We start from the raw sequence: 14403 nt of genomic DNA on the forward strand, positions 1-14403 counted from the left end.
ATCTAAAATAAATAAATAAATAAAGGTACAAGCAAACAGAAGGAATAGGTGTCACCTCTGAATGAGAGCATTTGGAGGATTCTCCTAAGATCTTAGAACTCAGCACTCGAGGAAGTGTAGGATTTCTTTTACAGAAAAAGAAAAGCAGGGAGTTGTTTTGTTTTTAGTAAAAATTGTACACAAAAGCTACCTTTTACTGTAATTTTTTTTTTGCTTTTGTTGGGCTTGAGCTCTGGGCCTGGGAGCTGTCCCTCAGTTCTTCAGCTCAAGGCAACCACTCTACCACTTGAGCCACAGCTCCACTTCAGGTTTTCTGGTGGTTTACTGGAGATAAGAATCTCATGTACTCTTCTGCCTGGGCTGTAAAAATGTTATTTTGCAGTTCAAAGTTCCTAAGAAACCACAAAAGTGTTAAGTATTTGAAGTAGTGCATACATTAACCTATTTAATTTTGCCATATTATATTCACAAATTATAGCATCATATTGTACTCCCATAAAATTATACAATTATAGATTGCCTACTTGACTCATGTAACTAACTAAGCCCCTGTGCATCACTTTTATATAACAATAAAAACAATTCAAAAATTATAGGTTATCAATTTATAATAAAAACTATTTCTGTGACAAGTAACCCCAGAAATGAGAGGTGTCCATTTTCCTTACACATACTCCTAAATTTTGTTCTGTTAGGTTATGTCTGAACCCCAACAGGTCCTTTGAGTATTTCAGATTCACTGTCCACAGAGCCCTAGACTTCATCTCCAGAATTTTTCTCTGTGATGTCAAAAAACTTGACTGAAAAATAACTAGAAGAACAGCCAAAGACTTACTTTTTGCACATGTCCTTTGTAACTTTTCCATAGTCAGGATAATTACTTATTCACTGAGTAAATGGACTATATCCATACTTGTTCTGAAAAGTGGCAATTGCTTTTGTAGTGCTCACCTAACTTCAGGATTTTCTTTATTAGATAGAAAAACAGGAAGCAGAAAACCATCGACTACAGCAGGAACTACAGGATGCCAGAGATCAGAATGAGCTGCTGGAATTCCGAAACCTGGAGCTGGAAGTAAGGAGATGATGATGATGATGGTGATGATGATGATGATGATGATGAAGATGATGATGGTGATGATGATGATGGTGGTGAAGCCAACCAGGGCAGGAAGTTTGTGAGAATCCATCTCCAATTAACCAGCAAAAATGTCAGACTAGTAGTATCACTCAAGTGAAAGAGCGCTAGCCATGAACAAAAAGTCAAGAGAGAGAGGGGGACTCTGACTTCAAGCCCTAGAATCAGAAAAAAATAAAATAAAGTTAAAAAATTAATCAGAATATACACTAAGAACCTGATGGGGTGGGGCAGAATTGAGCATTTCATATTCAAACTCTCTTTTGGACTCAGAGTCAATGCCACAGATTTTATAGATGAGACAACTGAGATTGAACAGTTTGCCCCAGTCCTATGTCTAGAAAGGGTAAAGCCCTCTTAGAACTCAAAAGAGCGGGGCTTGGAAGGTGGCTCAGTGGTAGAGTGCTTGCCTTGCATGCCTGAGGCCCTGGGTTCGATTCCTCAGCACCACATAAGCAAAAAGAAAAAAAAAACAGAAGTGGCGCTGTGGCTCAAGTGGTAGAGCACTAGCCTTGAGCTGAAGAGCTGAGGGACAGCGCCCAGGCCCAGAGTTCAGGCCCCACTACCGGACCCCAAAAAAAAACAAAACTCAGAAGAGCCTGCTCAGAGACTTTGATTTCCAAACATGTCTACCTTAATAGACAAGGTTGATGAATGTTTTTTTTTAATAATTGAAGTAATAAATTCAAACCATCATATCATTGTCTTTAAGTAATGTGAATCTTTCCTTGAATTTTGACTCATTGAAGTAACTTCCAGAATGATATTTTAAAATATGCTCAAGCATTTTAGCAGTAAAATTGAATTTATAAGTAAACGTCTTAGTTCATAATGTATTTATGCAAAAGAAGGCTAAGCAAAATAGCTTCTTTTAGGACAGACCTTGATTACTCAGGCAAACTTTTAGGTGTTTTTTTTTTCTGGGGTTTTGTTTTTTAAATAAAATATATATTGTTTAAATAGGGATACAGGTGGACCCATTGCAACAATGATGTACAAGTCGTTATGTCGAAAATGAACTTTACAACTTTGGTGGGCGGGGGAGGAGGATTGGGTGGGAGGGTGGGGAGAGGATGGGAAGGGATGGGAAGGGGAAACAAAGGAGGAGCTACAATGCTTGATAAGAAATGTACTCATTATCCTGCCCATGTAATTGTAACCCCTTTGTACAGTATTTTCACAATTAAAAAAAAGTAAAACATATATATCAAATTAGAATATATTTACATGACTGTATCATATAAAATCTGTCTTAAGATCTAGTTGAACCTATGTTGACAGGTAAGGATATAAGAAAATTTCCTGTATGGTGTTCACAGCAATTTTTTCTTGAGGTTATTTCAAATTAGGTCTTGGAAAAAAAATAGAAGTTCGTATGAGTTGGTAAAGAATAACCCATCTTTTGTAGTCTATAGACATTGCTCAGTAGGTAGAATATGCAAGAGGCTGTATGCTATCATAAAACACCACAGTAATACCACTCAGTAATTCCTGGAAGTTCTCAAAATTCAGAGAGTCTACACTGGAATTCCATTTTCCACATTTCTCTGCTCTGAAAACATTGAACGGGATATACCATCTATAAATTTTTCTCCCATATTTCTTGGCTGACTAGTCAGTTTTTTCTAATTCAGTTTAAGCATGAAATATCCAGAGTTTAAGTATTTTGGCCAAATGGCATTTGATAAGCTGCTGAAATTGCACAGAGACCACTGATTTAATGATGAATCTGTTCTTTCTTTCTTTTTTTTTCAATTCTCATGTATTCTTGACTGTATTCCAAGGAGAGAGAGAGGCGATCTCCTCCATTTAATCTACAAATCCACCCATTCTCAGATGGTGTGAGTGCTCTACAGATCTACTGTATGAAAGAAGGGGTCAAGGTATGCAGACATCAAGGCTTCTATTTTTGCAGAAATTAGAAATGCTGGGGAATGGAAAAGTGGAGGAGGTGGTACAGGAGGTTGTTAATGACTGTCTTGTCTTTTATTTCATTGTCTTCCATTTGGATACAAACCATGTAGAAACAGAATATGATCACATGTATCAAAAAGTCAATAGAACATAAAAAATATGTGGCAGATGTATGAACAATAACGATGAAGATTACAAGCAGTCATAATCATTTATAACTGCCACAGAAAGAATGGTGTACAACAAAAATATTTATTAAGAAAATTAGCCTTCATTACTTAGGGGAAATAAGAAGCATATTTCAAGGTTTCAAGATTAAAATGCATTTGCTGAGTTCTCTTGGATACTTGGTGGGCCTATGAATTTCACTATCACAGGAGACAACAGGGACCTTTGAAGTCATCTAATTCACTATTTGAAGTCATCTAATTCACTATCTCTTCTGACGAGATTAATTTAGGGGGGATTTTTTTTCTCTTCAAAAGGAATCCGGGATTATAACTTGTTGCTTGTTAGAATTTTACCTTTTATACTACTGGTATCTATTAGAAATATTAAGCTTAGATCAAGGTGGCTCTGCTTTCCAGAAAAAATGCCATCCTCTAATGTAATGAAATCACATTATGATCTTTGATTTATCCTGCTATTCCTGTTCTCTCCTTTACCTCTCCATGACCCTTCCTGCTTCCACTCAGCTACTTGCTCTACCTGCTTCTGTTGACTTCTCTCTTGCTGAGATAGAGAGCTAGACTTCCCCTTCTTTGGTAGGATCCACTGTGCTTTTGTTTAGACTTAAGCAAGAAGAAGGAGCTTCACCTATGAGCTAAGAAGCTAGAAGGGAAATTTGATGGTAAAACTGTGCTTGCTTGTCATTCATAGAAAGCTGTTTTTCACGGTGTTTCAACTTCTGGCCTTTCTGCGCTACATGAAAAATGTTAAAAGTGTCTATTTTTTCCTTAGATGTTTTTATTTTCTTACATAACTAATAACCTAATCCAACGGATATAGCATATGTAAAGACCTGTTTCAAATGGATTCCAGCTGCTTTAAGCATATTCAAGGACTATGATGAAAACATACCATACAATGAAATTAATGCTATCGAGCAAAACAGACTTGCAGTATAATTTTCTATATGATAGTCAAAATTCAACCGTAGTAAAATTCCCCTAATTAGAACAACATTAGTTGATTGTTTACTCTTCCTTATGCCTGGAATCTATCATAATTGAAAAAAAATGTAAGTAGAGGTGTGGCTCAAGTGTCAGAGCACCACCCTTAGTGGAAAAAGCCAAGTGAGAGAATGAGGCCCTGAGTTCAAATCCCCAATACCAGGATTTTTTTTTAAAAAAAGCAAGTATATGGGGAATTATATGGCCATACTCCAAGTCTCTTCTAGATTCTTTCACACACTTTCTTTCTTTATTGTCCACAGCATTCTATTCAATCAATAGATATTTACTATCTCCATTTTCCAACTAAGGAACTTGAGAAAGAACTATGGAGTCACATTCCAAGTTCATACAGCTTGGAGGAAAAAGAAAGGGAATTTAAAAACTAGATGTAGCTAACTGAAAACAGCCCATAGAAGGATAAGACCTTAAAAAGTCTTCTCTGAGTATTCTAGCACTGGTAGAATGGAAGGCCACATTTATATCTGGCTTGATTTCATCTCCTTAATTTTGCAGGATGTGAACATCCCAGATCTCATAAAGCAGCTTGACATCTTGGGTGATAATGGGGTAAGTAGGGATTAAGTATGGGTAAGATGTGGATTTGCTAAACATAGGTAAGAAATGCTTATTCGTGAATCCTGTGTAGCATATTAGCAAGTGAATTGCTGTAAATCACCTAACCCTGTGGCTTCCTAGAAAGAATCTACCCATTTATCATACAATGTAGCCAAGGCAGTTCCAGACCCTCTGGAATGTAGATGCAGAATGGATGCGGTACAGTGTTTTCCATGGTTAGGTTTCAGATTTGAATGCAGATTACATCTGTAGTGATTAAAGCTAATTACTGTCTCACTTGCTCAGGGGCATCCAGTGTAAAATTAATCAGCCAGACAGTTGCAGATGCTCCTAAATACTAGGGCTGTTGGCAGCCCCATAAAAATGGAGCAGAGAGCTATAATCACTTTCCTCAATAAACCTCCTTCCACATAGGTCAAGGCCTATTAATTCTGGGTAAGGACTGTTCATTGTGACACTAGGTAAATGACACTGGCAGGTTGAAGTAGTCACTAATTTTTTCCTGTGAAAAGTTATCAAATGAGAGAACAGGATCAATGAAATCACATCAAAACATCTACGAAGAGATTTTTTAAAATTTCGTTTCTCATAATTGGATTATTAATGCAGTATGGCTGATGGTAACACAAAATCAAGTGTTAGTGAGATATCAAAAGAATTACCCTTTATATGCCGTTTTCTAGTTTAACATTAGCTCTATGAGAAGTGATTACTAAATAGAAGATGAATTAGTGGAGGTTGAATGCATGCATATATAGCAGTGTCTGTAGCACAGGCTTATTTTTTATTCTATACTACAAATATCTTCAGCATCTTTAGCTTATTACCTTCCTATTTTTTTAATTTTCACAGAATTTGAGAAATGAAGAACAAGTGGCAATCATTCAGGCCAGCACGGTGTTATCCCTTGCAGAGAAGGTAATCAATCACACTAACAATCGATTTTCTCATGTCTAACTTCCCAGCAAAGAACAGGGCAGGTTGTGAAGATTTGCTTTACACATGACCTTGAATTACTGAATATATAAGAAGTGTGATCCATCCCAAATAAATGAGATCCTGTACAGAGAAAAGTCCAGAAATGGACTTGGTGAAGGTGAAATAATTTTTACCTTGGAGGTCCTTATAAAACATATATTTTTTAATATATTCTTTATATATTCTTTATAAAACAGGAAACCTTCTCACCAAGTTAGCCAGTGAAGTAGGGTTTTGTTGAGAAGTGACGAGCTAGCGTGTTGCTCGTGTCAGAAACATTCCCTTTATGTCTACTTGCCTTTTGTTCCTCACTGATTTTGTATTTTGGAGGTGGCTCCCCTCCAGTTTACTAGAAATCCCAACCTAGGGATTGTCAAGAGAAAAGCAAGCCTGATATGCTATCGCCCCCCTGTGTCTAAACCTGGTAATTGGCAATACAGAAGAAGAAAGCCACATGGAGAAGGTTATATTCTAGATGCCTGGACATCGATCAGCTTGGCTTATAGGAGAGTCATGCACACATGTTTGGACAAAATGAGCTGTACTGTACATATGCTTTCTTAATTCAAAAAATGCATAACAGTCTTCTTGGAAATTAAATGAAACCATAAGGAAATAGGTAACTTTCTCCAATTGAAAAGGGAGAATTTTACAGGTTATATAGCAATTATGTTACTCAAAATAATGAGTTATTTGGAATAAAATAACTATTTATGTTACTCAAAATAAGGATTGAGAGAATAAAGCAAGAAAGAAGTTACTATAAAATTTAAAAATAGTTAAGAAATATTGACATAATCCCCATTTGTGGAAACTGATTTAAGTAAGATTGTTGTTTTAATAAAGCATTTTTTTTCTGACCAGTTACAAAATTGTAATATGGACCAGGTATTAAGTGGCAAAAGAAATTCATAATTAACTCTGCAGAAGGTGAAAGGGTCTTGTAGGTATGGGAAATTTTTGTTTCATTTGTATTTATTTTTCTTTTTTAAAGAAAAGCCTTTTCTGTTTGAAATACATAGTGAAGTGTTTTACATTTGAAATGATATAAAAGGTAGGATTTGCTCTTTTAGAACCTGCCTCCTTCCTAATTTATTTATATATCTGCTCACTTCCCCCATCCCTCCCCAGAAAATTAATAATACCACATTGTTCTTAACCGAAGACACAGAATCTATGCTTTGGCAAGAAGACTCATGGGGATTCAGATTTAGCCTGTCCCTCCCTTTTTCCCTCCTTCCTTCTCCTCCTCCTCCTTCTCCTTCTCCTTTTCTTCCTCCTCTCCATCTCACTTCCTCCTCCTTCTCCTTGTCCTCCTATTCTTCCTCCAGCAACTTTTCTCTCTGTCTCTTTGTCTCTATTATTTCTCTTACACCTACCTCCATCTCTTCATCCTTTGCTCTATTCTCTTTACCTGGAAGATGCTTTCATCCTTTCTTTCTATCTCTGCCTGGCTAACTCTTAATCATCAATGGCCCAATATATGGAGAGAAGTCTTCCCAGCTAGGCAGCCAAGCCCAGTTAAGCAAGTGTTCTTTCTCTATGCTCTTCCTCATGGATTACAACAATGGTTGTGAACCTCCCATTGGGCCACAGGGTTGGATTGTAACTGTCGTGCTCAACTTCCCATTCACTTTTGTCCCTCTCCCACATTGCCCAATGACCTCCAACCACCACAAGGGTGAACAGGATGTGTGTTCCTTCTCTTCTTTGCCCACTAGGTTTTCAGCAAAGCAGCATGTATAGTAAGTGATCTGTAAATGTTTACTGCTGAAGTAATTGACAGCAATTCAGTCATACAAAGCAGTCTTAGAACCAAAGACCACACAACCTGTAACTCAGTGTTGGATGTTTACTTAGCACTGATGGCCTGAGTCGCTCAGTGGGAGTCAAGGAGGGTCTGCAGTTGTTTGATGTGACTTAAGGCTGCAAAGGAAACCTGGATGAGTCTCTTCATTGTGCAGACTAAGGAAGTGAATGAGAGGGAAAATAGCTTTGTGTGCCTCACATTTACTTAGATTCATCCATCTGGACCAGTCCGTACCCTGTGAGAGCGTGATACAGAATAGTTTGAATCATCATGAACATGTATACCCGTTTTCTTTAAGCTGTACACTGCTCTAAGTACTGAATCTAGTCCTAGAGAAGTAATTGCCAAAGGTAAAGGCCACACAGCTGGAAATTGGAGTTCTAGTGTAGACCCAAAGCCCACAGTCTATACTGTTGTACTACTCTTCTCTCAAGCATTCCATGAGAACAAGAAGCAGGGTTTACACAACACAGAGAAGGCAGGCCATCAGTGCTGTGGTGAATTATTAGCTTAAGAATAACTTCTTTTAGTCAGGCGCTGGTGGCTCACACCTGTAATCCTAGCCACTCAGAAGGCTGAGATCTAAGGATAACGGTTCAAAGACAGTCCAGGCAGGAAAGACTGTGAGTCTCTTATGTCCAGTTAACCACCAGAAAATCAGAAATGGAACTGTGGCTGACAGTGAAAGAACACTAGCCTTGAGCACAAAAGCTCAAGGACAGTGCCCAGGCTCTGAGTTCAAGCCCTATGACCGACTACTACTACTACTACTACTACTAATAATAATAATAATAATAATAATAATAATTTCTTTTGCAAAACAATGTCAATTCAGGTTCAATTGAATTGATTGTGTGTGTGTGTGTGTGTGTGAGTTTGTGTATGTGTGTGTGTGTGTGTGTATTCAGGTATTGGGCAAACTCAGAGCCTTGTGCCCTTGCTTGTTTTTTGTTTCTTTATTTTGTTTTTTTTTCTGCTCAAGGCTTAGTTCTCTACCACTTCAGCCACACCTTCACTGAACTGGCAGGTTTACTTGATAAAACAGTGATGGCTACCTGCTTAGCATTGTGGTAGAGAATGAGGGGCCAAATACATAAGACACGAGCCTCCCCTGAAACATTATGGATAACTTGTGAGATTGCTTTTTTGTGCTGACCTTTGCAACTCAGATTAATGTCACTTCCCAATCTGAGGGGCCATAGATAAGTTTCTACTCCCAATTAATATAAACAAATGCTACCCTTGGATTTTCTGATGTTACAGATTTGAATAACATTCATTTGATGGGAGTATGATCTTTAATCAAAGGTTACACCTAGATAAAATTGCAGTGAAGAACTACTCTTGTGTCTTTGTATTAAAATAATAACAATGGCTAGGCACTGTTGGCTACTGCCTGTAGTCCTAGCTACCCATAAGGCTGAGATCTCAGGATCAAGGTTCAAATCCCGCCCAGTCTAGTCTATGAGAATCTTATTTACAATTAACCAACAAAAAAAAAAGTCATAAGTGGAGCTGTGGTTTAAGTTGTAGAGGACTAGCCTTAAGAAAAAAAAAAAAAAAAAAAAAAGAAATGTCAGGGACAGTCCCCAGGCACTTAGTTCAAGCCTCAGGACTGGCACAAAAAATAAAAATAGCAATAATATTAACTGAGAAAACATTTAATATATGATAGTGGCCACTGGACACCCATCAGCTCATTGTTCTTCACCACACCAGGGCCAATTCTTCAGTTTACAGATCAGAACCCTAAAGCTGAAGATATTCGGTTACTTGTTCTGGATAATAAACAGTCAGGAGTTATAAAAGAAGTTATTTCTCAGTGATAAATGGGTAGCAAGCAAGATGATGAGTTTTAGTAAAACTTGACAACATACAAGAAACTATGGCTGTGGTTGAGATTTTCTCAAGAGGAAACTATATACATGTGTGAAAGGCTGAGAAACTTGCACCTCTCTTATCCTGACATGCCTTTTCCTTCTACCAGGATTCCAATGGACAGACATGATACTTCTTGATAATATTAAATATTAATATTACTATCACATGTTAGTAATTCATTTTAATGATTAATGTTAGCATTAATTAATTGTATGTATTATTTAATACTGGTAAATACAGATAATAATTTTGAGATCCAGTGAGGCCACCTTTCAAGGCCACACATCCATGAAAAACTAGAATTAAACTAGAGCCAACATGGTCTCTCTCTTGAGCCTATATATTTAATCATTATACCTAATTCCCCTCAAAGGTATAAGCTGATAGCTAACTTGATAAGGACTCACTATAATAAATTGTTCTATTAAAATAATTGTTCATACCGTATTACTGAAAGACTAAATTATTCAGAGTGTGCTATCTAGTCTAAAATAAATATCGTAAAGCAAGATTTAACTTCTGAGTATTAGAAAAGATAAGTTCATTTTATGCAACTTATTTAAAATAATTCCACTTAAAATAATTCTCCACCTCTTTGTTGTAGTCGTTTTCATATACTGCAAAAGTAATTTTGCTCACTGTGTTTCCTACAGCCTGAAGCTATTAGACATGATGTCTCTTCTGCTTGGAATTTTCCTTTTCCTTCTATTCCCAAACATGTCTCCCTCTTCCTTCAGACTTCAGTGCAACTTCTGTTTCTAAGAAAGCATCTCATAGGGTTCTCCAACTGGATAAATACTGGCTGGATGGTTCACCATTGCAGCCCTGGTACTTACCTAGCACAATGCCTAGCATGCTAGATGTCAATGAATGAATTTGCTGAATTACTGATGCCTGGTATCTAAAGTAGGAAACAAAAATGCGGTACATTTTCACCTCAGTTCTCAGCCTGCTTTCTGAGATGGAAGCGAGGAGTCAGGCACTCAAGAGAAAAAAAGCTACAGCCAACCACCATGACATGTGTGTTTGTCTCTTCTGCCCCCTAGTGGATCCAGCAGATCGAAGGCGCCGAGGCTGCCTTGCACCAGAAAATGATAGAACTGGAAAGTGACATGGTGAGTATAAAGATGAGAGGTGATGAAAAGGAAGGAAATGAATGAGGCAGATGGAACTTGCTTCTACCCGCTTTATGAAGGGTGTTGGCCCCATGTCAGCACAGCTTGCAGGTTATGGGGTACAATGCCCAGCAGTAGCTCACCATTGCAATTCGCATTTCCCCCCAATCGTGTTATCCTTTGCTGTTTCCAAAACTCAAGGAAATTGAATTAGGTGTTTCCTTTCTGAGGGCTTAATCAACTCAGAAAGAGTTTTGTAAAATCATTTGATAAATAATAGTATAAAGTAAAAGCCACAGAAATGGTGGATGGAAGTCTGTGTAGAATGCCTAGTACCATGTCAATGTTTGTCTATATAATACAGAAGCAGTTCCACTGTATCTTTATAAGAAACAATCAAAATAAAAATGTCTCCTTATGTTTAATACAGGTGTCTTTTTTCAAGTATTTTTCACTCTATAGTTGGTTGAGTCCCCCAGTATAGGTGCATTAGAAAAAGAGAGCCAACATCTGTGCTTACCCACACAGACTTATGGTTTAGCACTCATCTTGTCAAAATGTGTACTTAATCCCATCCTCTCGAGCTGGCATAAAAATCTTTAAGGGCATTGCACATAGATTTTTCATTACATCTTTTATTTCATTCTATTGATTTTCATATTCCCTGGGTGAGACTGGGTGAGAAAGGTGAACTACTTCCCTAACAAACAAAAAAAAATCTATGATTCTACAAATACTAGTGATTTGTCATATGTTGGAATTACACGAAAATTAATCAGTACAATTCGTGTATTGCTCTGTAGTTAACTGCTCTTTCTACTTATCAATATTGTAGGAACAATTCTGCAAAATAAAAGGCTATTTGGAGGAAGAACTAGACTATAGAAAACAAGCTCTTGATCAAGCATATATGGTAGGTACAAGCAACGAAGATAACCTTCAGTGTTTATAATTACATTCTGTGGACTAAAGCATCCTGTTAAATTTGTCATGTTACGCATTTGAGTAGACCAAAGCATGTAGCTCATTTGTTTATTGACTTCTAGTTCTAATTTTAGAACAGAAATATCCCTAGCTCTTTGCTGCCATCATCTTATAATAATCATACTTAATTGTTTAAAATTGAATGTACATTATTAAATAATAATTCAATGAAAGATACACTGCATGATGGGAGAGTCTAAAGATTTTATTAAGTCAAATCCAGTTATTTGGAAGTCAATCTGGAAGTTCTATAATAATGTAATGTTAGCTTATTTATTTCTCCTAGTAACCTTTAAAGCATGGGTAATAATATTTTGTCTTACATACAAAGAAAGTAAGTATGAATTTGACTCAAGTTTGTAGAAGAGTGTTGTATAGATCTGCCTTTAGAAACTGTGGGCCTAACTACTGTAGGCCCCAGAGAGGGAAGTCAAGCTGACCAGTAAACTCTGCTTTGTCCTTTCCTACAAATTATGTTGATTCATAATATGGACAACAGCTTGTAGTTCTTCTCTCCTTATTCCCACCCCCCACTAATTCATAGTAATGAATCAAAAGAAAAAGAACATTTTGAAGGAATATTTTATGGAAGTTAGAAGTTGTTAGCAGAGGTTTTTATAATGCTTTCCTGGAAGCAACCTGGGTCTTTGGGAAAAACAAGTGTGAAACCCTTAGTCCATCCTTAGAACAAGATCAATTATTCTTCCACCTCTTACATGAATAAGAGCTTCTAGAATTGTTTGATGAGGGAAGTAATGAATTTATCACTTCCCTCTTCCCATTGACTTACCTCTGTTTCTCCAGCCTATAAATGGGAGAATAGTAGAATTAAGCTATGTGTGTCTGTGGTCTCCAAAACTATTGAATTCTCAATCAGAAAACCATATTCTACCTTAAAGATGAGATGTGCAGAGTCCTGACCAAAACTATAAGGGATATGATTATAAATTTTAGTAGGTCTATCTGAAGAAAAAAATCCCTACCATTGAGATTTAAGAGACAATACACCCTGCCTTTCATCCAAAAACATTATTGACCTAGCAATGTTAGAGCTAGAGCAACTAGATGTATCAGCATATTAAAAATTGAACCATCCCCAAGGATTGTATTTCTCAATAGTTATTTCAAGGAAAAAAAAACATAAAGGCCATAAAACCATCTCCAAGTACAAACGACTATTAGACAGAAAAGAACTGATATTTTATGCATGAATTACATCTCCAGATTTAAGTATTTTGTTCCAACTTAGATCATTTAGCTTGAAAAGTACGACCACCATGATGAATGCTTTCCAGTAGCCTCAGGACTGCCAAGTGAAAGAGAAAACAAACTATCCTCAGTTGCATGTGAAAAAAAAATAGAGTAATTGTAACAAAAAAGCTTTCTAAAGGCAAAAAAAATGTGTAGGAAATGGACAGGATCCCAAGAATTTGAACATATTTTCCTCACTAGAGCAGTCCATGTGTTATCTAGATAACATTTATGGAATCTCATAAAGCATGGGCAGTATTGAAATCCCCTCCATTGCTCAGACCCTGTGAGACACTGTATCCAAGCACACGCACACCCACACATACCACCTCCCCACACAACACACAAATGCTCAGTCCCAAAGTTAGACTTTTCTAATTCTATTTGCCAGAGAATCCAGGAACTAGAAGCTACTTTGTACAATGCTCTGCAGCAAGAAACTGTTATCAAGTTTGGTGAATTGTTAAGTGAAAAACAGCAAGAGGAGCTGAGGACGGCAGTAGAGAAGTTACGGCGGCAAATGCTGAGGAAGAGCAGAGAGTATGACTGTCAGATTCTCCAGGAGAGAATGGAGCTCTTGCAGCAAGCCCATCAGGTGAGGACTGAGCCCCGCATCTACGCAGTTTAGTACAGAGCTAGTTGCACTTAGTACTAAGTGCATGGCATTTTCCCAGAACGAACAGCATCAACAGAGCCTGGAAGCTCCTGTATACTAAATGTTATGTGCTGTGTGTCAGGAAATAAACAAAGGGCCCTACTTACATGGCTATATTTCATCTTCACCATAGCCCTGACAGGTAAGTGTTCTTACTAACCCACTTGGAGAGATAAGAAAGCGTAAGTGACTTGCCCAAGATAATACAAATAATTAACAGCAGAGCCAGAATTACAATCCAGGTCATCTTGACTGTAAGATCAGTGGCATAAACATGTGCACAGTACTGTCTAATGTAGTTTAAGTAATCCATGAGTTACATGATTCATCTTGACTAGCAAGATTCAAAATAGGCACCTTGAACTAATGTCCCACCAATTTCCAACCAAAGCTTCCTTCCTTCATTCATTCATTCTTCCCTTCCTTCCTTCCTCCCTTCATTTCTTTCTTCTTTCCTTCCCTCTTTTCTTTCTTTTCCTTCCTTCCCTCCCTTCCTCCCACCCACCTTCCTTTCCTCTTTCTCTCCCTCCCACCTACCAATCTTCCTTCCTTCCTTCCTTCCTTCCTTCCTTCCTTCCTTCCTTCCTTCCTTCCTTCCTTCCTTCATCCCTGCCTGCCTGCCTGCCTGCCTTCCCTTCCTCCTTCCCATCCTTCTTTCCTTCCTATCTACCTGCCTTTCTGCCTTCCTTCCTTTCTTTTTTTTCATTTTCTTCTTTCACATTATAAGTATTATTTTATTTAAATAGTCGTACAAAGGGGCTTCAATTCAACATATCAACTGATGAGTACCATGCACCTTAGTCACCATCAAACCTATCTCCCAGAATTACCTGTTTCCATTTTCACATATGTACATTGATCATTGTGACTTTATTTGCCTACTAAATTTTTTATTCCAATTTGTCATTCATACTATAGCTGGATAA

General features: G+C 37.4%; 1 protein-coding gene across 4 annotated transcripts in view; it reads left to right on the plus strand.

The window, feature by feature from the left end:
- Positions 1-14403, plus strand: part of Jakmip2 (janus kinase and microtubule interacting protein 2) — a 172888-nt gene that overhangs the window by 139263 nt on the left and 19222 nt on the right. For all 4 annotated transcript variants that reach the window (XM_013025513.1, XM_013025514.1, XM_013025511.1 and 1 more), the window contains 7 exons: positions 977-1075; positions 2923-3021; positions 4741-4794; positions 5656-5721; positions 10519-10587; positions 11423-11500; positions 13214-13417. In XM_013025513.1, the coding sequence (XP_012880967.1) occupies positions 977-1075; positions 2923-3021; positions 4741-4794; positions 5656-5721; positions 10519-10587; positions 11423-11500; positions 13214-13417 (669 nt within the window). The remainder of the gene's footprint in view (positions 1-976; positions 1076-2922; positions 3022-4740; positions 4795-5655; positions 5722-10518; positions 10588-11422; positions 11501-13213; positions 13418-14403) is intronic.

The sequence above is a fragment of the Dipodomys ordii genome, unplaced genomic scaffold (genome assembly GCF_000151885.1).
Source record: "Dipodomys ordii isolate 6190 unplaced genomic scaffold, Dord_2.0 Scaffold85, whole genome shotgun sequence".
NCBI classification, from domain to species: domain Eukaryota; kingdom Metazoa; phylum Chordata; class Mammalia; order Rodentia; family Heteromyidae; genus Dipodomys; species Dipodomys ordii.